Source organism: Oreochromis niloticus, linkage group LG16 (assembly GCF_001858045.2).
Source record: "Oreochromis niloticus isolate F11D_XX linkage group LG16, O_niloticus_UMD_NMBU, whole genome shotgun sequence".
Taxonomy (NCBI): Eukaryota; Metazoa; Chordata; class Actinopteri; order Cichliformes; family Cichlidae; genus Oreochromis; species Oreochromis niloticus.
In genome coordinates, this window is record NC_031987.2 from 16,446,241 (window position 1) to 16,471,052 (window position 24,812).

General features: G+C 38.3%; 1 protein-coding gene across 5 annotated transcripts in view; it reads left to right on the plus strand.

Moving 5' to 3' along the window:
* The first annotated feature begins 2,088 nt into the window (after positions 1 to 2,088).
* Positions 2,089 to 24,812, plus strand: part of rapgef4a (Rap guanine nucleotide exchange factor 4a) — a 38,724-nt gene continuing 16,000 nt past the window's right edge. For 2 of the 5 annotated variants that reach the window (XM_013272605.3, XM_013272607.3), the window contains exons 1-6: positions 2,089 to 2,423; positions 5,334 to 5,476; positions 5,574 to 5,662; positions 6,186 to 6,332; positions 20,944 to 21,016; positions 24,001 to 24,062. In XM_013272605.3, the coding sequence (XP_013128059.1) occupies positions 2,356 to 2,423; positions 5,334 to 5,476; positions 5,574 to 5,662; positions 6,186 to 6,332; positions 20,944 to 21,016; positions 24,001 to 24,062 (582 nt within the window). In that variant the 5' untranslated portion in view covers positions 2,089 to 2,355. Of the gene's footprint in view, positions 2,424 to 5,333; positions 5,477 to 5,573; positions 5,663 to 6,185; positions 6,333 to 7,242; positions 7,424 to 7,762; positions 7,952 to 13,486; positions 13,746 to 20,943; positions 21,017 to 24,000; positions 24,063 to 24,812 lie in introns of those variants that run through there. The other 3 variants (XM_013272608.3, XM_013272609.3, XM_013272610.3) reach the window with 3 other exon arrangements.

Sequence of the window (24,812 nt, forward strand, 5' to 3'; positions counted from 1 at the left end):
ATGACTTTGTTGTGTATATTACAATAAGAGGTTATAACCATTTAAGTATGTAATGATATGAATAAATGTACACTATTCCAAAATAATAATAAGTATTATTATTTGAAAAAAAAAACTTGTGATAAAAAAACTTGAAATTTATTAAACATAATTTTAATAAATGAACTTTACTAAACAGGAAGATGAATGCTAGGTATTTACTGTATCTACTCAAGTAAAAAAAATAATAAAAAAAGTAATTGTACTCAAAATTATGTCAGTTATATTAAATCTTCCAGTAGTCACAGATTTCAAAAGGCCAAGTAAATCTTTGCACTTATTTTTACTGCACTACAAACATCTTAACGTAAAACAAAATGAATATATAGAAAGTACAATATTATTCCTGCTCTGGTCGAGGGTTTTGCTCTTGGACTGCTTCCTGTTTGGATTTTTCTCAAAACCTCACTACCTCCTGTTAATCCCACCCCGAAAGGCATTAACTAAATATTTAGTTAAATGAGGGAAACAGGACTATACTTAGAAGCCCTACTTTTATTATGATTTAGTCATCTTGTGGATGAAACATTCTTTACTTGAGATTGGAGACAAAAATCTTTTTTTAGGAAGAGTTTTCTTTTATGCCTTTTATTGCTTGTGTTCAGTAAAAATTAAATAAATAAATAAATATAAGCCTGCAACTTAGGTACCAAGGTATTTGAGCATCAGGTGATGGAAAAGAAAATAATTACAGAGGTACACAAATGGTTTTCTTTACAATATTGACAGCACAGACGGTATCGCTGCACCGAGGCTTGGTATTTCTTTCTATGAGGTACTTTGTTGCCAGGGTAACTGAAGTAAAGCAATGGGCTTTTTATTATGTGGCTTGTCATAACAAAGCCCAATTTTCTCATGGCTATTATGAAAATGTTCCCACTTTGATATGTTGGAAATGTCATCCACTATACAAGGATGAGAGGTATGCTGCAGTCAGTTAAAACAGCCATGTGTACTCAAACAGTTTGCTTCAGTGTTTTGGACTTGACTGTATACAGTCTGTAATTGATCAGGTCCACAATCTATAGGAAAAAAAAAAGATTTTGTTGCCATTTTGCATCTTTACACCATCACAGTGATTTTAAATCAGACAATTAAAATGTGATTTAAGTGCAGAATTTCAGCGTAAATTAAAGGGGTTTAACTTAAACCGTTTAGGTGGTAGCCATTTCTATGCACAGACCTCCATTGACAGACCCCCAAAATTAAACAAATATTAAATAAATAAGGGATTGTTTTAAATACATGTCCTAACATTTCCAGTCAATGACTGCATGAAGTCCAGAATCTATGGATTTCACTAAATGTTGTGTTTCCTCCCTTGAAATGCTCCATTAGGCCTTTTGTAAAGCCACCTTTGGATGCTGCTTGTTTGTGGGTGTCTTTGCATTTTGTGTTAAATGTCTGAACAGCATGCTCCATTGGGTTAGATCAGGTGACTGCTATTGCTATTGGTTTATTTTTGCATCACTTTGGATCTCATATTGAAGATGCCAGTGGAAAACTGAACAACAGGTCTCACCTAGCCATGGAGCTGCTTTTCAGTCAATTTTCCAACTAATTTTGGTCTTCTGAAAATGGGGGAACTCTGAAAATAAAGTCTGTAAAAACCAATAAATCAAAACTGAAAGTTTGCACTTCAATCACATCTTGATTGTTTGATTTTAAATAATCTGTGGCGGTTCACAGAAGCAAAACTACAAAAGCTGCATCACTGTCTAAATACTTATGAACATTAATGTGATTACGACCAATCACAGGTCACCCCTATGCCCTCCACCTCACCTTTGCAACAGTATCCTTCAGCAGAGAAGTGCCACTTTGTGCTGACTCACCTCATTCAAGCAACAAAGCTGCTTCTATTTACAGCTCTCGGTGTAAGTTCAACAGCTCAAAAAATGAAATGACTGTAAAATTCAAAGCAACAGTTTGATCATAACACGAACACTGGGACATACTGATATATGAGACTGCATTGATTTTACCTGCATGTGCCTAAAAATTGCAATAGCAGAAACTGACCTCCATTGCTGAAAAAAATAATGAGTGACCGAGCTCTGTTTTTCCCTCAGCCACATCTCTGCTGAAAACTGTTGCCGTCCTCAGTTTGAGATTTTCTTTCATAACAACCTAGCTTTTCACTATGGCTGCATAAAACCCGTCAGTGTGGGCTGTTTTTCGTCCACGCTGCTCCCGCCCAGGTAAGCAGGGACAGCGAGGACTGTCAGCAGTGAGTGAGTGAAGGCAGATGAAGCGCTGCTGTCGTTGGTCCAGCCCTCTCCTCCGCATTAGCAGCAGCAGCAGCAGGATCGCAAGATGGTAGCAGCGCACACTTCTTCACATTCCTCGGAATCTGCCGAGTGGATGATTTGTCTGGATAAGAGGTAATCACTTTATACCATTTCACCCGACCCATCTCAGGCTAGTGTAAGAGCGATGAATTAACGAGGAAATAACGCGATTTGGATTTTATCCTGTAAGGAACTTGGGCGTTGTGTTTCAGTGGCTGCATTTAAACATTCAAATAAACGGAATTAGGACGTCGTGAGTCCGATCACAGCTTGAGTTAGTGCATCCCTGGACGCGCCAAGGTTACCGTTCCTACAGCCTCTGACCTCACTGTTGGCTAAAGGAGTCACGCACAGTGATCCACTTAGCTGTAGAGTTGGGGAAAGCAAAGGCATCAGCTTCAGACTGGGATTTATTAATTATGTCAAATTACTTGCCAATTACTTGGCTCTATGATGCATTCTACTTGCTTCAATTGCTCACTATCTCGGATTATTGTAATAATCAGCAGGAAACTGCTTTCTGTGACTACTGGAAGATCAAAGATCAAACACTGATATCATTATAATAAGACATTAAAGATATTTAATATGTGTCATGGATAGTTAGTTATAATGTATAGTACTTTTTTATTTGAGAGAAATTTGTTCTGCAACTTTTGGCGTGAGCAGTAATGAAATTGCTGAATGCAGGTGGGCATAGAGGATTATTGTAAGGGTGGCCAAGCTATGACCATTAACTATATTGGAGTGCTACAGCTAGCAAAAAGCTTTTTCCTGCTTGGCATAATGCTGCAGGAAAAACAGTCAACTTTTCAATCTTGTGCTCTTTTGACTTGATTATGCAAACATGGCAGCCATGTACAAGTATTACTGAGGACTCATATAAAGTACTGCTTCTTTCTGCTGCTCCCTTATTCACAAACAGTCGCCACAGCAGGTAACTCTGCGTGTTTAACCTCATAGATTTTTTTGACTCTATCTATCTATCTATCTATCTATCTATCTATCTATCTATCTATCTATCTATCTATCTATCTATCTATCTATCTCTTTTAATTCTTCCTGCATGTTTTTTTTACATTCTTTTTTACATTTACATGCTTAGACAGTTTGGCCAATATGCAAGTATGTACTGGATGCAGCTCAGGTGTTAGTGGGTTGCTTACTATTGATCCACAGGATGATGACAATAAGGGGTGCAGCATATATCAAAAGGTCCAAAGTACAACAGCTACACACAGCAAAGTGACGCAGGGTGCCAGACGTGTTTACACAGTAATATCCTCCGCTTGCTTGTAGAAGCCACCTGTGTCCCTCAAGTCAAATGGTTCTTGGGTGACTCACCTTTTCCAAACAGCAAACAGCATCCATGAGTCACCCTATCATTCATTTGACACTTTTACATTGAAATTCAGTGGATGATAGACATCTAAGTTTATCCAAACTGCTTGACTATTTGACAGTTTGGAAAAGACTGGTGAATACGAAAAGCAGTTGTTTCATTTCCTGAACTAAGCTCACAGAAAGATTACATCTCGCTCATCAATACGCTCATTATTTGACATCTCAGGTTGGATTACTCGTCATTAGGTTCATCATTGTTTGCATTGTACAAACTGTAACAAGCTTGCATGATGAAAATAATCGGTTCTCACTTGCACGTCAAACTGGCACTTTCTGCTTTTTTTCTGTTCTTTCTTTTTGTTCATCTAGGTCAGTTTTCAAACAGACACTGGCTTTGAAAGTCAGGCTCCCACACATCTCGCTCTTTCTCTCAGTCTCGCTTTCTCTTGCCTTGTCCTGATTATGATAATGCAGGGTAGAAAAACAGAATACATTCAAAGTGGCTGCACTGCTGAACATAGGGTCTTATCAAGGAGTACGTACAATTATAGAGGCATAATGTGAGGTTAAAGGTTTCCGGGGAATACATGATGAAAAGTCTTTTTTTTGCAAGCTGTTACTCAGTGTATTGTAAAACTATAGAGCAGTGCATTTTTAAAAAACAAAAGCACAAAGGTTGTTTCCATCTTTGAATTATTGATAATGTTTGGTTTCACTTTTTTAAAAAGCTGGACCTTGTTTCAAAGGTGATGTAAGCTGCAGTTCATCCACCCACAAGTTACATCAGAGACTCTGGACTGAGTGTAACAAAAGTGAGACAGGCACAGAACAGAGAGGTAAAAATTCAGTGCAGGGATTAGTGCAATAACATATGATATACAGAAACAAATAGTCTCAGTTTGAACATGTCATTAAAAATGGAGCAAGAGTCAAAACTGGGTCAGGCTTTTCAATTCAAATAAAAGGACAAAAGAAATGTTTACTCTAAGGTCTGTGCAACTTTGGAAATAAAACCTTTCTTATTGCTGCAATGCAACTCACGAATGCAGCAGCCATGCACACTGGGAAATTGACAGTTATTGTTTGAGAGGAACGAAATTATTGGTTCAACAAAAATCTGACTGTAGCGTAAACAAATTGTTCTAACTGAGACAGATGCGAGAGATCGTCTCAAACAAAATTTGGTGTGCTTTTATTAAAGAGGACATATTCTGTTAATTGCTGTATTTTTATTCCGGGACTCAGTTAAAGTAGGTTTGCATGATCCACAGCTCAAAATAACCCATATTTACAATACCATGCAAGAGTCTTGAGACTTTCTTTTAATTTTTAAGGTGCTCTTGAGCAATGTTCTCCAACATCCAAACAAGATCTTTCAAGAAACCTGGAAAACTATTCCCAAAGACTACTTAATGAGGCTGTACTGAAGAATAAAGGTGGTCATACCAAATATTGACTTTCAAGTTTGTTAAATAGCAGTACAGTGTGAGAATTTAATGGTGTCTTCTGCAGAGCCTCATATTTCAGAGTTCCAAGAAAACTTTACTTAAAAAAAAGGTTCAGTTGCTTTGAATGATGCGGGCTCTGCAGCTCTGCAGTCAGCTTTTCATGTAGATTTTTAGTTAATTGTACATCACGCTGTTCTTTTTATTTCTCCAGACCAGCAGAGCGCTCGGGGGCAGATGTTGACATAATCCTGGCACGGCTGAAAAATGTGAAGGCCTTTGAGAGATTTCACCCCAGTTTGCTGCAGCAGATATGCCTGTGCGGATTTTACGAGTGCTTGGAGAAAGGCATCACCTGTAGGTGAAAATGCGAGCTCTGAAACTAATCTGAGGACAAGACGGTGCATCCATTTTCATTTTATTTTCTCAAACTGTTTTTTTTTTCTTTTTTCAGTATTTCGACAAGGAGATATTGGCACGTGCTGGTATGCTGTTCTCTCAGGTTCACTGGATGTAAAGGTGTCCGAGACATCAAGTTATCAGGTATAATTTCACAAGCATTACATAAAACCCCAGATTAAAATGAAGGCTGATGAAGTAATTGATAATTAGAAGAAATCGCTCTCTTCTTTCATGCGTATCACACAAGATCACACTCATCTTAATCAATCTTAGCTAAATACACTGATGCTCCAAATTTGCACCCAAACCTGAATTACTATTTCTGTGAAGATCTCTGTAATTTTGTAAGCAAAGCTCCACCTAAAATTCATCAGACTTGAAAAATAAAAGTTAGATGAGGGAAAATTACTAACCATTTGTTAACAGTGGAACTTTGCACACCTTGTCTGGGTGCTTATTGGAGTGATATGTTTGTATCTTGTTGAGTGTATGGAGTGCTCAGGAGTTCTCCTTTAACCTTTGAGAGTTGTGCGATCGGCATAAATTCATTTGCTAAGAATATTACATTTGAACTTCACAACATTCTCATCTTGTTGAAAGTTTTTAATCCCAATGAAGGAATGATCTATGAGGAATGTGTGTGATGTTGGTGTATCTCATGTAGGATGCTGTTACTATATGCACACTGGGGACGGGAACGGCCTTTGGGGAGTCAATCCTGGATAACACTCCCCGACATGCTACCATCATTACACGGGAATTCAGTGAGCTCCTACGCATCGAGCAGAGGGAGTTCAGGTCTCTGTGGGAGGTATGTGCCTCATTTTGCTCCATCTATACTTGTGGCAGAATACAGAAATTATCTGGGTCATTACGATTTGTGGCACATCTCAGACATCAAAGTCTCAAAGTGAGATTTGAAAATGCTATGGAATAAATGTGTCCATAGGAACTAACTTCTCTCATTTTAGTGATAAACAGAAAATTCAGACCGCTTTTGATCATTTGAAGACAAAGCAGCGCCTTATCAGCTGAGTGGGTAGCTCAAAGGCAGCACACGCTGCTTTCCAGTTATCATTTAATTTGTGAGTAACTGAGGGGGCTGCTTAAAGTCAGAGAACAGCCACCTGTCCTAGCCTGTTCTTGTTGCAGCTGAAATGTTAAATCTGAAAACTGTGACGAATTGAGCTGAGCGCTCTCCAGAGCGTAGGTGGTGCATAACCAGAGTGTTATACACCACCTGTGGATCAGTGAAGGTTGGGTTATGAATTTATTGTTGGGCCTCTGGAGGAAAAATCTGTCCAATTCTTTTACTGTAACCTTCTGCTAGTGCTCCGTCTGATTTTGACTTGTGAGTGGTTGGTTTATCCCTTTTGACCACTAGATGGAAGTGTAGCTCTGAGGAGAAACTCTCTCTCCAGCCTTGTGTTTTCACTCACACTAGCATCATTTCAGCAGTCATTCAGTGTAAGTATAAAACTGGGCATTAACATTCAGTATTAATAAATATAAAACGTTTAAATACTTGTAAGAAATGACTTTGTTGTGTAAATTAAAGACAAACATAATGTTCATGGACCGCTTCAGTCTGAAATATCTCACTCATCTTTCTGTCTCCTGCTGCTGTGGGCTGGTGGGTGCCGTGCTGTGTAGAAGTTCCTCTCGTCTCTCACCTCCCCCTCAACTGGGCTGGGTTCCTGAGAGAGAGACAGCCCATTTCCTTTGGCACCAAAGGGCATCGGCGGGTTAAGTTATGGGCTGTGTGTCTGTTCCAGCACACTGGCCATCAGAAGCTGTGTGTGGCTGGATACTTTAATTTGGCTGTGTGTATGCCGTGGATCACGTGGAAGTTCAACGGGGATACACGTTTCACCTCTGCCCCCGGGCGACCTCTTCAGTTCGGTTCGTCTCAAATTAGATTTTCCAGCTTCTGTGTCTGGTGTCCAGATTGTCTTATCTCACTCTTGGATCTTTCTGGTCTTGTTTGTTACTTAATATAAAGACTCACTGCAAAGTGATGGTGAAGATGCTGTTTGGCGCATGAAGATAAACAGATACTATTTTTTTGAGGCTTCTGATTTTTTTAAAATTAATGAGTGTCTATATTTGGAAAGAGTTTCCCACAGCTCCAGTTTCAAACTCAGGTTTAAGTTCAAGGTTTGTGAAGGGCGTCACACCCACGATAGATACATTCCTTAGATAATGGCACTGAAATGCTTTCTGCTCAACCTTGGTCCTCTTTGTTGCTTGTGTGACGGTCCATTTTTGTATTTTCTAACTAATAATATTACAGTATAAGTGTTTAAATCTAACTTTAAGACTTGGGCTTGTAAGTATTATTTTGCAGCATCACAGGTACAGCTGTTAAAAGGCAAGGATCTTACCAGGCACTTTTCTAAGTCCTCCAGTGCTCGTTATGGCTTTAATGTGGTAAGTTTGCATATGTAATTTTGAGGCTTTTTGAAATTTTCTCAAGGTAATTGGTATTTTTGTGTAGGAAAAAATGCATAATGGGTAGTTTAAAGTTGAAGCTCTCTAAATGAGATATGTCCTACGCTGAGATGTCTCCCGTCCTTGCAGTGTTTCTTGTACAGAACTTCATCTAAAAAAAAGAAAAGAGATTTACAGCATTAGCATCAATACATGGATCTTCTATTGTTAGATGTGCTGAGTTAGCCAGCCTGTACCTGAGCAGCACTGCGGTCAAAATTCACACAATCGAGACAGATAATCATTTCAGTATTTTGCACTTTGTTGGTGATGCAAACAGTTCACCAGAATGTTCTTCCAGGTGTTTGTGCTTATTTTTTCTGCCTAGTTTTACTGCAGTGCTGAACGATTGTTTAAGGTGTATCTTGTTACTGGTGGCATCAGACATCAGACTGTGTGAGCCACTTCTGATGTGCTGTGGTGACTCTAAGTTTCCTGCGTGTCTTGATGGTTGCTTTTGCAGATAAAGCTCAGCTGCTTCACAGGGTCTTAATTTAAGCTGAATTGCATTCTGCGGTGCATGATGAATGTTAAGCTGCATGAGGTCAGTGTTCTTACTGCCTCCAGCCCCTGAAAGATTGGGTGAAAAGAAGAATACAGCTTGATTACAGCTAATGTGAAGAGATGGGAAAAGAGTGATGCTAAAGGAAATATATTACCTGCTCCGGTCTGAGCCAAAGGAAGCATTTAAACAAAGCTACACGCCTCCTCCTTCACCACCACCTCCTCCACCACCTCCTCCTCCCTACAACACAGAACTGTCCCCTTGCCTTTGGCCAAGCAGTCTTAGAAAATGTGAATGTGAAAATGCAAGAGTGAGAACAACACTAGCTTTATTTATGATTATACTTGTGAATAATTCAGTGTATTTTTTTTATGTAGGTGTTTCAATTTTCTGTATGGAATTACACATAAATAAAACAATTACAGAGAGGTGACAAATTGGATAAACCTAACATAGTAAATGCATTTAGGAAAATACTTTGACGTGCCTTAGCATGTTGATTCTTCAAGTCTCCGGAAGTCACTTGGAGTTATAAAGGACACTCACCATTCACCATTTTTCCATTAGAAGTGGAAAAATTCTTTAATTCTTTGTGGAATAGATTCAACAGGGTGCTGGAAACATTCTTCAGAGATTCTGGTCCATATTGACATGATAGCATCACAAGGTTACATCAGCTTTGTTGGCTTAACATCTACCATTACATGGCATGTTATCCTGCCCAAAAACCACTCATACAAGGCATAATGGATCCATGCTTTCATGTTGTTTACACCAAATTTTTACCCTGCCACCCACTGCAGCAGAACTCGACACAGTGTGCCAATTTTGGCTTCAGTTGTCTGTTTACAGCTGACAGGTGTGGCACCTGGTATGGTCTTCTGCTGCTGTGGCTCATCTGCTTCAGTGTTTCATGTGTTGAACATTCAGGGATGCTCCTCTGTATCCCTTCGTTGTAATGATTCGTTGTTTGTATTACTCTTGCCTTCGTCTCAGCTTGAAGCAGTCCGGCCATTCTTCTCTAACCTCTGATATCAACAAGAGTTCTCCTAGAGAACTGCTGCTCAGTCACTGGATATTTGTGAAGGAAAAGAAGATCAGCAGTTTCTGAAACTCTCAGACCAAGTCGTCTAGGACCAACAACTGTGACACGTTTAGTGTCACTTGACCCACCTTTCGCCCCCATCCTTGACCATGTCTACATTCGCAAATCTAATGAGTTGCCTCCAAATTTGAAAGTTGCAGTAAGGAGCAGTTGAACAGATATACCTAATAAAGTGGCTGGTAAATATATATTATCTCAATTGGTGTTTTGATCATTGTTGTCTTGTGAAATGGTCTTTCAGATGATGATAAATTACGTCAACATCTGGTCCACAGGGGGTCAAAGGTTCAGGTTTTGTCACCAGTCCATATAAATAAATATGTTTTCTACACAGAGCTGATGTTAACAAGACACTTTGCTCCATATTTGTTCCTTAAAATGTTGTATGTCTTGGTGTATGACAGCTATGCATACTAAAGCCTGAGCGCTCATGCGTGCAATTTTAATATTTATGTTCTTATGCTGAATCGTCCGAGCACCGAGAGCACCTTTCATGTAGCTCGGCACGTGACAGAAGCTGTCCGTGTGCTTGTTTGTTTAACACAGCAGACATGAGCCAAGCTCAGCACACACAGGGAGGCTGACTGAAGCTTAGACGGCCTGGTCATCAGCTTACTCTTTACTTTGTTTCCTGCTTCCGATGGCCACTGTGATTGAAACAACACAATAGTGATTTGTGCTTGTTGGGTGGCAAGGCGGCTCTATTACAATCACATCAGCCTGCGGCAGCCCGGACGGGAGGCTTTGTTATCTTCTATCAGATCTGACAAAGGGAGTTTTATAGGCATGTGTACACTCCACGTATAGTATATTGAGTAACATGGAATTACAGATGCTTATATGTGTAGTGTTTTCATGCTTGGGGCAGGTCTGTTGGTCGCTGAGCCTAGCAGGGAGGTTGGTATGTCAGTATCATCAGTCTATAGAAGCACCCGGTGTGCAGCCCGTGTAAAACAGTGATGAATAGGAAGTGGCAGGGATGCAACATGCCCTCTAGGGTCTGAGGACTGGGTAAGGGGGAGGTTGGAAAAATGAGGCCACATATATCCTCTGATAGGAGCGGTCGGCGGATACGTGCAACGAAAGGGCAGGAAGATTGTATCAAAATCGTATAATTGCCTTATCTCCGCCCAGAGTTGTTACATCATCATAAGCCTGCAACATGAACTTCTGTAAAATAAAACAGCACCCGTGAAGCTACAGCTGCCCTTGCTGATTTTTATAATCCTATTCAGCCAGACTAGAAGAATTGCTCCATGGATAGCAATGTGGCTGACTGACACATCACAGTCATTGTGTCAAGAGGATGAACCCTGTTGACTTTGTTGACACACGTTTATTTATTTTTACGGCAAAAAGATTTGTACAACCTTGCAATAATTCAGGAGCTATCTGTTGTTATGTTTCTTGTGAAGTTTGGAGATCATTATATAGACTCACAACTATGATAACACTGCCAGCATGGCTGCTTATTTTTCTTAATTCACGAAAACAGAGCCAGATTGCACGGCAGATTAATGCAACCAGTGTCCCCAAACTCAGTTAAGCTTGCAAGTTAAAGCACATAGTCATACAGATGAAATTTGTGACATGAGGGGAAAATAAGAAAGATGACATATCTTCTTCTTCCACTGTCTTTAGTAGCTACAAAATATAATTAATGCTTGCCTGTTCAGTACAAGTCTGTATTAATTCAAATTCAAGATTGTCAAATCAAAATATGATTTCATTTGCAAAATTCTCTTGAAGTTGTTGCAGAATCTAAGCCCCTTTTTGTTCTCTCGGCTGGATGTGACAGGCTGTCAGATTTGACAGTGACACACACACCTACACCTGTGTGATCAGTGTGTGTTTCAGCACCTTCTCTCATTAGTAATCCCCCTTTTCTTCCTATATCAATAGCTGTGGAAACTGAATAACTATTTAAATTTGTAGGTATTTTCATATTGTCTTATGTTGAGAAATTAGAATGTAAATGACAAAATACTTAATAAATAAGTAAAGTGACTCTCAGTTGTCTTTGATGGATTAAGAGAGATAAGACATGTGATGTAGCAGTTAATAATTAAAATATTTTTAAAATAAAAATAAACATCCGTTAGATGACACTTGGTGTAGTATTTTGCTTTCTGGCTTCTTTTACTTTCTACTTTTTCACTGTGCTGATGATATATTCTTTGTATACACTCCCTGGCCATGTCATTAGTTATACCTTGCTTCATTAGTTAATGGGGACTCTCTTTTACCTTCAGAAGTGCTTTAAATATTTGTAGCATAGATTCATCAAAGTGCTGGAAACATTCTTCAGAGATTTTGAGCTATATTGGCATCATAGCATCACACAGTTGCTGCAGATTTGTCATTTGCACAATTTGAATACAGATAACTCTATGTCGTGTTTGCGTCAATCAATCTCAGCTATCCTTTAGGCTCAAAATGTGCCCTAAAGAATATAAGGCAGGATGGATCTGTGCTTCGATGTTGTTCATGACAAATTCTGACCAAACCCTACAGGAGACATCCCAGATTGGGAGCTTCTAAAAATACGATTTAAACTTCAGCAGGTCATCTTAACCGTGTTGTTGAGTTTCTGCCATGTGGTTGACTGATCACATATTTGTGTTAATGAGTAAATTGAACAGGTGTATCTAATGAAGTAACCAGTTAATAGTGTTTAACTCCAGGAATTCAATAACCCTGTCTTGTGGCTCTGATAAGTAACAAAGTCAGAGATAAGATTCAGATTTTCTCTGTTCTTGAAAGGGACATTAGACATCAGTGTTAACGTTTATAGGGTTTAATGGACAATTGATAATGAATTTAAATCTTTATGTATCTCTACTACTGGAAATATGAAGTTAGTATTGGGTTATTTTGATAAGTTACACTGGGAAATACACAAAACAACATTTTTTTCCTTTTTGAAAAAACACAACACAACTGATTGGTTCGGTGTCTGTGCTGCACAATTTTTATGTACTTCTTCAGCCTTTTATAAGAAACACATAAGTTCTGGAAATGCAATAAAAACAACTCATTAACTGTCAACTCACGCATTTTTAATGTCATATGTCAGACAACCATAAAAAGCCAGAATACAAAAATGTGTGGTGTTTTAACTCTGTTTTAACTGCATAAAGCTGTAGTTTTATGACACAGTGCAGCTGTACTGAATCATATTCTATTTAAAGATTGGCACAATTTTTCAGTGGAAATTTAAACTGGAAACACTGAACTATTTTATAGTACTTAGTATTGGGTGTAGCTCAGCAGCCTATGCTACTCATTCAACATGTACCACCTATGTATTTTTAATTAAAGTTTTTCTTTTATATTGTATTCATAGATTCTTGGTATTCTACAGTATTTTTCAATTATTTCACTGTTTAATTTCTTAATATTGATCAAGCAAAGATTGAAGTATATACTTCAATATATACTGGCAGATATCAAGCACCTGACAAACTAGAAGCAGGGTGGTACTTTTCCAGGTATAACACAACATAATGTGCAAAGCCACAAGACTTTTTCTGTCTTCAGACCCGAACATCCAAATATCCATTTTTAGACTTTACTTGAAATTAAAATCAAACCACAATTCGGCTTTGATTGGCACATCTGCAGTTCATTGCAGTCACTTTTATCTTCCTGATCATTAGTCTTCACATCCTGACTGTGACTGGCCTCACTTCGCTTTTGCTCTTGCTTTATGAAGGTGGCCATGCTGAAAATGAGCAGTATTGTGTGAATAGATAAGCTTGAGCTTGTGACAGAGAGAGGGAGAAAGAGGGAGAGAGGGAGAGATTGAGCATGCTCTCCCGTGTGCTCAGTGACTGGAGTTGAGTAATCACCTAGCAACTGCTGCTCAGAAGAAGTCAGCAGCTGACTGGCACACTGCTGAGCTCTCCGGCTGACACGGTCGGCTCGCACTGCTCTGAGAGCAGTTTGAGGGCGTTGCTGGATCCTGCTGGACCATGCTGACTGTGACCTGCGACTGACTGCGTGATACCCTGGAAATCTTAAAATCGGACATACATGCTTGGAGTGTTTGCCAACATCTGGACTAAGAGAGCGTGGCGAAGCTTTCAGTAGCAGGCTGCATGGGACTCTGGTAGCATCTTTAGGTAACATTTTGCAAAACTTTCCAGCAATCAAATTGATTTGTTGCATTTGAAACAAAATGTAGAAATGAAAAATGCTTCATAGAAATTTATCTTTCTAGTTGCAGGATAGTTACCTTGTAATTACCAGGGCAAATTTAGATATATGAGGATAACCTGAATGTTCAGTTTAAAAGTTGAAATTGACTTTTTTCAGTCCTGCCTCATGGTTTGAATTTAGTTTGGAAGAAAATCTATTACTGCAGAAATGAAGCTCTTGGGAGGGTCTTCCCTAAATTGTTTCCCTTTAACTCAAAGCATCCCTATAAATATTCAGAATAACGGCTGAATACTTTCAGAACAGTTTGCACTACATTTGCTTATGTAATCTCTCGTGAATTATTCAAAATACAGTCGTGCATTCATGCACGGTGATGCTCACAACGCAGTAACGTACTCAAGCGTGAAAAACCGTGAAGGAACTTGAACTGAGACTGCACTGAGATGACTCAGTTAATAGCTTCACTGATCTGCTGTTATGACATAGATAATACAAAACTTATCTGTCATCTCTTTAAAGTATACCAGCTTTGTGCATCAGATGCTTATTTTGCAATTTTCATATCACGGTGACAATTTTTTCAGTTGTTTAATGCATATGGAAAAACATAAAATGACATATCATAAGAGAAGAGGGTTAAGAGATGTATAAGAGCACATCCAGGCTTATTCATTTGATCTTTCAGATGCCACAATACTTACACGCTCCTAGCTAACGTGACGCTTGCAGCATTATGTGGCTCGTCTGTCAGTTTGAACAGTGTTTTTGGATGGTTGTGACCTTTTCTGGTTGAATCCTTCCTAACAAATTAAGATGAGCAAACGGAAATCAAAATTTTGGCTCTTTAAAAAAAAGTCAGACTGTCAATGTTTCTTACTGCACAACAAGCAATCACCAAGGATTATATTAGATATTACACTTACACAAAATAACAAAAAAATAAAAGTAGTGATCCTCTCTGAGAGATTATGATGCAAAATTAATTTAAAAATCTTGACTTCACTATTGTTAATCTGTGGCATCGCTCAGAAGTGCAAGATTACCTTTTCTGTTGAAATTTGCTCACTTTTAATCTCTATAGAGTGAAGGTGGAAAATGAAGTGTACAAACATTACATTTGAACCTTTTGTTTTCAGAAATTTCAAGAACATTGTTTTTTATTATTTATAATTCTTTGAACTTTATCATCTGTTCTGGGTTCAGCTTTGAAGATGCTACTTCAAATGAGTAAATTAATATTTTTAAAGCATGTTTATACCTCATTTCTATACTTCAGGTTGAAAAGGGGACATTTTTAAGCTGCTCTTGAACTCTTTAGATCTATTATCTATAGTTCTGCTTTTACTCCGAGCTTTCGACTCCAACAATTCAATTCAATTCAATTCAATTCAATTCACTTCAATTCAATTCAATTCAATTCAATTCAATTCAATTTATATAGCGCCAAATCACAACAAAAGTCGCCTCAAGGAGCTTCATAGGTACAACAATGATCTCTTTCTCATTGCAATTTGTGAAGTATTTATGAAATATAGAGTTTTTGCACAAAGGTAAAAGCCATACTTAACAGTAAGTAAAATGCAATTGTAAAAATGAATAGAAAAAAATGGATGAAAAAAATATTCCCATGTTGAATTTACACCACAGTGTCTTGGATGAAAGTCCTATTACACCATGTTTGATTTTTATGTCCAAAACTGTAAATAATTGTAAATAATAATTGACTGTGTTGGTCTGATCTACTATCAGTTTAAACAGCACCATCCTTAGTTTTGAAGTATTTGTAAAACTACTGATCTGCTTGAATTTAGTCATGGAACTAACACAGTCATTCATTTGGATAAAGGGTTGAATCAAAAACTGTGGGCTGACTAATTCATTGTGCTTGCTGACTTAATGACAAACTGTGAAGGATAATTTGATTTGCATATCTTATTTGGTCTTTCTAATTGATGCTTTGCACATTATGCTGTCAGAATCAGCTCAAGTACAAGTGTGGATGTTATTTTCTGAGCTGCCTGTGAGTCCTTATACGGACTCTGTGTTAAAAACTTGAACCAGTACATTCTCCCTTTCTAAAGATACTTTCACACAACCATCATCAGGGTTCACAGAAAATGGACTTAAAAGACAAAAAAATCCAGTGAGCAGCTATTCTCTGGGTAAAAATGCCTTGGTGATGTCACAGGTCAAAGGCGAATTGATAAACTGCTTACAGCTGTTATAACACTTGCCAGCAACACTGGTTACAACCAACGTATGCAGAACATCATCTCTGAAAGCACAACACATTAAACCTTGAAGCAGGAGTACGTCAGTAGAAAACCAGACCAGGGTGCCGCTCCAGTCAGCTAAGAACAGGAAACTAAGGTTACAATTCATACAAGGTCACCAAACTTGGACGTTAGAAGATTAGAAAAACATTTCTGCGACAACATTTGGATAGTTTGATCATAATTTGTTGTAAACAACATGAAAGGTGGTTCATGTTCACGTTGTGGTGTAATTGCTGTGGATAGTGTAGTGCTGTATGCGCCCCTGAGTGCCAATCAAGCATCATTTAAAGGCCAAAGCCTACCTGAGTATTGTTAGTGACCAAGCTGTCACAGTTGAAAAATTTCTGGATCCAAGTTACCTACCAAAGTTAAGAACTTTAATTATAATAAATGGTCAAAAAGGCTGATTCTAAGTTGGCTCTAAACTCAGTATTAGGAGTAAGGTAACGTCTGAGAGGCACAGTTAGACCTGGCAGGTATGGCTGAGTAGGGTTACTACGAGTTTGGTGAGTTTGTTGAGTCTGGCAGACCACAGAGCAGCAGATGCTGTTGCTATTTTATTGAGAAATAAATATTTGAATTAGCATTTGAGAGGAGCATTCCAGGCACATTTAGACATCTTAATAAACAAGCCTCATAAAATGTTAGTGCGTAATGTCAGAAATGACTTTTGTGCCAAATCTACTTATCAAAGTAATTGTAGTATAGCTGCAGTTTTAACCAGTCTAGCTGATCTGCGAGCTGATTTGATGCTCTAATAATCTTCTAATCTGGATGAAAGCGATAAAGGCCAGTGAGTGACTAATCAGACTGATTCATTTTAGTTAAGCAGCAGTTTGACATTTCAGGAAGTAGGCTACGCCTCGACGAGATTGTTGCCTCTCTAATGTCTGGCTTATAAATGCTAATTTTCTCCAGAAGATACCGACTAGATTGTTTTATGTTGTGTGTTTATACATTAAAAATATAACTGTCTAACTATTCGTTTAACTTGTTACAAAGGAATAAGAAATGTCAATTTTGAATGTTCCCTTTGCAGTATGGTAAACAAATCTGCATGAAGCTTTACTATTTCTTAAAAGAGCGTAAACATGAGAGTATGGATTTATAAAAGCAAAACCACAACTAACTGTTATTACTATTTGATGCATTTACAAAAAAGAAAAAATACATTTATTAAATAAAAGAAAATAATATACATTTTGAACTAATTTTCTCATCTGAGACTTTTATGAAAAAATGAATATGTTTTTCATTTAATATACCGTCAAAACAGAAGAAACTGAGTGAAGAATGATGATAAAAAAAAATGGCATCCAAGTGAGAAACTTCTTTTTTAATGACTTAAAAGATTTTATTATTACATGCCTGATGTTTTAAAATAAAATAAACACAGTTTTTATAAAGGCAAAAGGTTAGACAGTCCTGAGGTTACAGTGAGCTGGTATTAAAACAATTCCCTACAGAAAATATTGTGTTGTGTGTCACAAGAGTCAGAGACGTCATTACGAATAAAATAGAAACTGATTGCTTTTTACACACCTGACAGCGGTCCTAATCCCCCTCGAAAACAACGCTCCCATCCCGCCTGCTGCATTCAGTCCCTCAGGGAGCAGGGCTTTATTGGCTCAGAGGGATTGAGTTCATTTGTTCATGCGTGCCTCAGTTTAAGTGCTCCTCCCTAATCCTAAATCCTTTAATTGTCAGCTGAGATTGATAGAATTGCTGGACTCTGACTGAATTACTGCTTTTGTACTGATTAATTAAAAATGAAATATCTTGTTTCGCATGTTCACAGCAGGCACATTATCAAAATCGGAGCTTGGAGACCTTATATCTTTCAGTATCTTGGTGAGCAACAAGTCAAGTTACAACCTGAGGCCACTGAGGTATATCTAAAAGGCTTGAGGGAAAAGGTTATGTGCCACTGAGGGGTTGCTTAAGTGATTAACTGACTTCAGAGTGCAGAATTGAGTTTAAAGCATGACCTCTGAGTACGCTGCCATCAGGGGAACAAAGGGCTCTAGAGTTCTTGCCTTCATTCAGTCTCCACTGACCAGAAGATAGGATGGTAGGGAGAATTGGTCTGGCACTAAGTGGTCCTCAATCAGCTTTTTATTGACCTAGTACGCAGTGGCTGCAGCACATAATCAGTTTTTGTTCGTCTTTCACCCCATATTAATCTTGAGTTGCCAATCTACTTAGCAAATTCCTATTAAGAAAATATAATTTTGCTGTATTGGAGTGACATATAAACATGGATTATAGTGAGTGACTCTGGGAGCTGGATTGTGTGTGTAAGAAATAAGAAAATCAGCTATAAAATATATAAGATGTTCCACAAAAAAATTGTCAAGAACTTTAGGAAAATGGTGTTCTCTAGGAAAAACTAAAATGGGCATCCAAATATATTTTAAATTATGATATTGCATTAGTTTGCAATCCTAGCAGATTATCTGATGTTTCAGCCGATATTTATGTATGCAGATCTCGTTATTTAAGCTTCTTCTCTTCTAAATATAGAGTGACAAAGTTTAAAATACGATAACAAATGCACACTCACTCAGTGCTTTATTAGTTGTACCTTTTTAATACCAGTTTCAACCCAATTTTGTCTTCAGAAATGCTTTAATTTTTTGTGGCACAGCAAAGAAACATTCCTCAGAGATCTTCAGATATGCAGATTTTTCAGCTGCATGTTCATGATGAGAATCCACCACATCCCAAAGGTGCTCTATTGAAGCTCCGCTGACTATGGAGGTGATTCGCATACAGTGAAATCATTGTCATATTCAAAAATAAAGCCTGAGTTAATGTGAATTTTGTGGCACATTAACCTGGTGCAAGGAGCCATCAGAAGGTATACACTGTGTATGGACCTGGTGTGGTCTTCTGCTGTACTGTCAGAGATGCTCTTCTGCATACCTTGCATGTTAAAAATGGTTATTTGAATTACTGCTGCCTTCCTATGAGTTCAAAGCAGAACTGTTGCTCACTGGATCTTTTCTCTTTTTAGACTATTATCTGTAAAGTCTAGAGGTGGTTGTGTGGGAAAATCCCAGCAGATCAGCAGTTTCTGGAATTTCAGTCCGTCTTGCACCAACAATCACGGCATGTGCAAAGTTCCTTAAATCCCCTTTCTTCCCCATTGAAATGCTCCGATCGTACTTTAGCCGGTCACCTTGACCATGTCTACATGCCTAAATGCATTGAGCTGCTGCTGTGTGACTGGCTGATTTGGATTAATGAGGAGCTGAACAGGCATACCTAAGTGTACATTATTAAAAGCTAGTTGTCCGTACCATCTAACTATACTTTACTTCCAAAGCTGGCTGAACACAATTTGTGCAGTAATATGCTGCTAGGAAAACAGTGTTAGTTTAAAAACCACATAAATAATTTGGAATTAAATGGGGAAGGTGGTATTCTATGGGCAGGTGACCAGTCTTTTTAGTGTTTTTTATTCCTGAATTTGAAAAAAACTGTCTCGCTGGTTACTGTTGGAGTGTCCTATTAGTGCTCCGGTGTCATAAACATTGCATTTGTAAGTGCATGGGTGCAGTATGATGTTCATTATGTAATATCTGTGCTGCCTCAGGACACAATTATGGTACGAGGGAAGTACACTTGTATTGTCTTGCTGTGCTTGTTCTGTGGCTCTCTGCAGTTGGAACAGCATTAATGGACATGTACTTGCTGGCAAAAAGAAATATGCAACATACAGGAGGTATTTGTGTGGTGTTTTCCCCTATTTCTAATAAATATGCACTGAACCGTTTTTACATTTGCATGTTAGGACTAAGATAGGACTAATAAGAATGAAATATCATCAGACACCCGAAATTGACTTTTTTTTATCCACACAGCCTAGAGACAAGTGATGACAGTGGGGGTGATTTCTATTCCTCTTGTGCTGCCTTTGTTAGACGACACATTAATGAGAGGCAGAGACGGGAAATGCTGGAAAAGAGGGAGATAAAGAACGTGGAAACAAAGACATTTAAGAAGTATAGATTTTTGAGTCCTAGAGTGATTCCTGAGACACATTTAAGTATTTTTCCAGTTATTGTGATCTTTTTGCTGCCATAGATCATCAGCCACCTTGACGAGTCAGAAGCAGCTAAATAAAGGCCATCGAGAGTATATTTTAATTTCAGTTTTGGTGTAATAATGATGGATTGACTGCACCTGTATGCATTTATTTGATTCCTTTTGATACATAAGCTGCTGCAGTGAAAAGTGATACGGTTCAGTTTTAGCTATTTATCAATCAAATTGCCTATAGTGTCATTGCATCGCTTTGGGCACCACCATTAGCAGCATCACCTCACAGCTGGGTTCAAATCCACAAACCAGTGGGAGCCTTTCTGTGTAAAGTTTGTGGGTTCTCCGTGTATCTGTGTGGGCTCTCTTCAGGTACTCTGACGTCTTTCCACCGTCCAAGAACATGCACAGAGTGAATGGTTTTTTTTCTGTCTGCATTAACCCTATCATAGACTAACAACCTGTCCTTGCGTTTTGCCCTGTGACAACTGGGATAGGCTCCGTCCTAACTGTGATCCTGAATTGGATAAGCAGAAGAAAAGCCAATTGTTAATAAAGAAAGTTGACTTAAATAGAGGAAAGAAGTGAGCTAAAACTGATTCTTTCAGACAGTGGATGCAGGGACGAACTCAAAGCCCAGTATCAGATAAATAAGAATGATTTTTAGCTTCAAATCATGCAAAGCTTCACTAGTAAAAAAATGCAGTAAAAATGGGCATAGATACACTGTATTGATTCCTGTTAGCATGTCTGTAACCTGGTTATATTTTTGTGCAATTTATTTTACATTAAACATTATTTTATGTATAAGTGTAACTGGTATGTGCTTTTATTTTTATAGAAATATCATCACTGTATGGCTGGACTACTCGCCCCACCCTATGGTGTCATGGAAAGCGGTTGTAACGCGGACAGTAAGTGACCTCGTTTGGACCTAACAACTATATATTTCATTCCTAACTTTGTCAGTTATTATTAGCAGCTTAGCTTTGATAAAATGATAAAACATTTTTGTGGCAGACGGTGTAGAGAGACAGGAAATTTAGAGAAAGGGCAGCTCCGTTTCGCTAAATGAAATGGAGCAAGAGTACAGGCAGGAAAAAAGTACTCACTGCTGATGTGCTTCCTAATTGCTCGGCTGTCATGCCGTCCTCAAGTTGATTCAGTTTACTTCAGTGTTAGTATGTTGATTGTCTTCAGAGTTTATCAAGATGAAGAAGAAATTCTTCATTTTACAGTAAATGGCTTCTCTGACTTTATAAATGTTTTTACAAACAACCAATTTTTCTGCTCCTACGAATAAAAAGGATCTATTATTGTATTTCTTTCTGACTAACTCCATTACTGTTGGAACCTTCCTCTGGCATTGTGTCGAGGCTGATACTATCATTTCTGCTTTTCTGTTGCAACCTAACTCGATATCGACTTTGCTCTGCTCAAACAGAGCACTTAACTTGCTTCAAAGTCACGTATCATAAAAATGATGAACAGCAGTCCATAAATCCACAGTCTGCTGGTTTACCAACACTGGGGTCACTGTCTGTTGTTATGTATTTTTAATGATGATGGACGTATTTTAAAGAAAATGCTTTTTAAAGATTTTCCTGTAAAGAACTCCCAGCCTCAAACTTACAGTCCCTAAAGCTAGGATTTGATTAACTACTGTAGCTTTTAAAAGTGGATGTGGCTTTTTGGTTTCTGCATGCTTTGCTGCAGCAATATAAGAGCTGGGGTTTGAGTATTTTTGCAGCATAGAGTTGAGTACTGAGGGGTTTTACAGCCTGAACTCAATGCACGGATGCAGAAAGACATAAGTCACACAAGCACCGGCGGCTCAAGGCTGAAGCACTCTCCTGTGCAGAGGCTCAGCCGCTTTGTTACTGTCACAGCAAATCAAATGAATTAAACATGTTTTAAACTGTTTTCTTACAGTGTGCTTTTAAATCTCTTTGTTATTAACAGGTCAGCATTGTTTCCTTCACTCCAGTCATGCACTCCACCTAAGCATGCATTTGTTTGGCCACTACAATCGAAAAGATTTCAGCTCAGAAACAGCATTTTTCTTTCCTGGCAAATGACCAATACTTGGTTTAACTTTCACTTTACTCTACATTCCTGGATGAGTAAATGCAATGGCATGACAGCTTTGCAAACCAAATGATGGGCAGATGTGTTAACTTCTGTAAACATGGACAAATTCTATACAAACACATAACATGAAAAATATAATTCATACTCAAGCTGTGCAAGGATGGTACGTGTCTTTAATGTTAGTATGAAATGCAATGACCCTCTCTGCTGCTGAAGCTTTCAATAAAATGCAGAAATCCTCCGGGCTGAACCACGTATACAGTAGGTTATATAAGATGTTTGTGCTTTCAGTGTCTTTCACTCTTTTTTGCACTTGTGGTGAGGAGAACTTTGGGGAAATTTATTTTTTTAAGGATTAATATTAAACAGAAACCATGATGCCAACTGTAAAAGCAACTTTGTATGGAGTTTGTTCACAAAACGTTAGGATGTAAACATTTTTCCATCCTGTACGAAAAGTGAGCTTACTCTTATTTTTATTTTTATTTTCATTTTTGACATTTATTTACACGATGGCTGTAGAGCAGAAAAAATGTAGAAAAATATTTAAACAAATTTAGGCATGTAGATATTTTCAAGACGTCTTTGAACATGGTTTGGTTGTTGGTTCTAGACAGGCTGGTTGGAGTATTTCAGAAGTGGCAGAAACTACACAACCTACACTATTGATTTACAGATAATGGTCAGTAGAAGACCTCTTGTTGAAGCAAAGTCAGAGAAACATGACCAGACTGCTTCAAGCTGATTTAAAGGCAAGAGTAACTCAATAAACCATTTGTTACAACCAAGGTTTGCAGAAGAGCAAACTCTGAATGTGTAACACATTGAACACAGAAGCAGATGGGCTGCGGCGGCAGAAGACCACAATGGTGCCACTCCTGTCAGCTGAGAACAGAAAACTGAAGCTCCAGTTTGCACAGTGTCACCAAGACTAAAAAAAGTGCTTTCTACTCTGCAGAGTCTCGATTTCTGTGGCTACATCTGAAAAGTAAGATCTGAATTTGGCACAAGCCACATGAGGTTGATGCTGACCATCTCCATCCTTTAATGACCACAGAGTACCAGTCTTCTTATGGCTGCCTCCAGCTGGGTAACACGTCATGTGTCGAAGCTCAAACTGGTTTCTTGAGTTCACTGCACTTGAACGGCCTGGGGAGAGTCACATCAAAGATGTGCAGCCGAGAAATCTGCAGCAACTGTGTGACGCTATCGTGTCAATATGAGCCAAAATCAGCACCTTGTTGAATGTATGCCATGAAGAATTAAGGCACTTCTGAAGTCAGGGTGGTCCAACAAAAAGAAATAGTATAAAGAAAGTAAAGTAATGCAGGCCAACATGGTTTGACATTCAAACCACTGACAGTTATTCTACAGAGTCTATGGAGGAACCTAATTATTCAGCATAAAAAAATGACCATTGAATATTCTAAGGAGCTTGGAAAGAAAAGCGTCTGGACTTCTTTAAGTTGCTTGAAGACGTTTCACCTCAGTCACCTCCACCTGAGAACCTTCACAGACACCATTGGATATTCAGGATACAATTTTTAATTAAATAATCCTAACAGAACATGTCCAGTATTTTTAACTTTTTTTTGTTGTTTTGCTTAAAAAGTGTTTTCAAGGTTTAATTGATTTTTGTTATAGTAAATTCGATTCCCCTGTAAAGCTTCTTGTGTGTGTGTTTTAATTATAACTTTAGCAGACATCTCAGTGATTATAAAGTCTTTTTTTCTCTCCAGCTTTACAGGATCTTTACAGATCCTTCATGACTATTTTAACATGCATCCTCTGTTTTTTTTCCCACCAGGACTGCCTGACAAAGAGAACATAAGCAACAACTCGTTTGTTCTCTCCAAACCTCTGAATAAGGTAATTCCTCTGTCTCTATTTAGTATGAAACCTTTTCATTTTATGAGGCCGCAAGAGCATCCTGTACTGTTGCTCACCTCCTCAGTAGGGCACAGAAATAAGTGTGGAATGTGAAGTTTGTTTAAAGTTGGTCTAAATATAAACACAGTGACTGGATTTCTCGTCTCCATCCAGAACAGTTCCTGTCCCCTCTCCTGCTGTCATTTCCTGACCACTGAGTTGATAACGCTGCACTACAGCAGATTTATGGATCTACGTGCGTTGTTCACTTATGGAGTTTAGCCACATCACAATCGTCCTCTTACATAAAAAGAGAAACTGAAAGTGTGCATTCTTGTTATGTAACCAACAAAGACAGAATTAATTTACTTTAACATATATAAATAAGCCCAGTTTCTTTGGCAACTGAGTGGTCTAATGTCTTGTAAATAAATGATGAGGCTTTAAAGCTTTCACATAAATGCATGACTTGCACTGCTCTCTGAAGCATTCAGAATGCATTTTAAATGTCAAAGTCCTGCAGCCCACCCCATGGCCATCCTCAGCTGGAAAAATCAAAAACAACAACAACAACAAAAAAGCACTCCCATATTGTAATTCACAGTATCTGTGTCCCATTAAAGCAACTAAATGCATCAGTCAAGACTCTGCTAACGGAACAGTATGGAAAGAAATAAAAATCAAATTTGAATGCAATAAAATCATAATGTCAGATGTGAGTCATGCAGTAGCAGCGAGGATGACATCCTA